The sequence below is a fragment of the Lytechinus pictus genome, chromosome 12, assembly GCF_037042905.1.
Source record: "Lytechinus pictus isolate F3 Inbred chromosome 12, Lp3.0, whole genome shotgun sequence".
NCBI classification, from domain to species: domain Eukaryota; kingdom Metazoa; phylum Echinodermata; class Echinoidea; order Temnopleuroida; family Toxopneustidae; genus Lytechinus; species Lytechinus pictus.
Window position 1 is genome coordinate 14,699,109 of NC_087256.1, and position 1,436 is coordinate 14,700,544.

A 1,436-nucleotide genomic window follows, 5' to 3' on the forward strand; every position below is an offset into this window, starting at 1 on the left:
TCACGGTTTGAAATCGTAGATGACATTTCTACTTCTATCAATCTGGATAAGCCCCTGTGATTCAGAGTATACGATACAATTCAGGGTGTTGGGTAAAGCGACATCAAATCCTGCTTCGAGACGTACGTTCCCTTCTTTGACAAGATTGAGATGACAACCATCGCTTAAGTCGGGGGTGAGATCGAATGCGTAAAGTGTGTATCCTCGGGCATATTCTTCCCTATTTATAGCTATTCCACGGTCTGAAAATAGACGACTGGTTCCCATAAACAGCGTATTGTAAGCTTCTATATAATTTTGGCTCCCTCCGTCTTCGAAACAAGGCCTGAGAGGCCGCATGGGAAGAGGTTCTCCATCCACTGTGATTGAAATGTAATTCAAATTATAATGCTTAAAATTGTAAGGGTTTTTTCGGTAGCTCCCGTTGTAAGCGTCATTATCCACGAATCCGACGATGATACGATTGGGAATCTGACCCAGGAAAAGGTTATCTTTGTTAACGGACATATTCCCTGCAGGTATCGTAAAAGATTTCACGTCTACTTTGTTTATTGGATACTTGGCAGGGGTATTTTCCAGGCCTTTTGCGTGCGATAGCATGACGGATGGGTTGACTTTCACCTTCCTGACGTAGAGGGAAGCCTTCTGAATCATAATCTTGTACTTGGACGTTGCGTGCGACGTGAGCAGGCAAAAGGCATCTTTGTTTCGGTTAAGTTTGATTTTAACGTCCACGCCTGGGAGCATGAGCCTTTCTTGGAAGAAAATATCTCCGTACAAGGGTCCCAATAATGATACGACTTTACTCCCACTCGTGAATTCCTGTCTCTTTTTCAAACCCTTGTTTACATCAGCCTCATCGAGGAGGGGGTTTACCACGTCCAAATATCCGGCCTTGTCCTTGTAGAATAATTGCTGGGTCAGCTGGGATGTCATTGAATCGTGCCCATAATTGGTCAGCACGTCTATATATGCTCTATACGCATTTGTATTTGATGGCTGAGACACTAGAGTTTCATTCAGTTTGACATCTATCTGGCTAAAAAGTGAAGGAAACAGTAGATTTACGGGTCCAACTGGTGCATCATCCGCGAGGGCTGTGTTGTCTGGGTTGACAATTTTCACCAGTGCATGAAGCATGGTTTGTGATAGATCTATATATTCTTCCGCAGTTCCGGCCACGTTAAATTCAATAGGGCCGGAATCTGTAATGTTGCTTACTGGATGATATTCCACCCAGGGACCTTTTACAATGCTCATCTGTGTGAAGGGGACTGAAAATAAGTCTAATTCGGACTTGCAACAGATATCGCTTTTTTCATGAAGAAGAGCCATGATGAGGTGCAATCGTGAAGTGACGAAGTAGTGTTTAATCAAAAATATCCAGGCGACGTCTTTTCATGCGGGGCTTCTCGGATCGAATGACACGTTTTCTT

General features: G+C 43.7%; 1 protein-coding gene across 1 annotated transcript; it reads right to left on the bottom strand.

The window, feature by feature from the left end:
* Positions 1 to 1,140, bottom strand: LOC129277225 (uncharacterized protein F54H12.2-like). The gene has a single exon (XM_054913431.1). It carries the CDS (start codon positions 1,138 to 1,140, stop codon positions 1 to 3), a length of 1,140 nt encoding a protein of 379 aa, XP_054769406.1.
* Between the last annotated feature and the right edge of the window lie 296 nt (positions 1,141 to 1,436).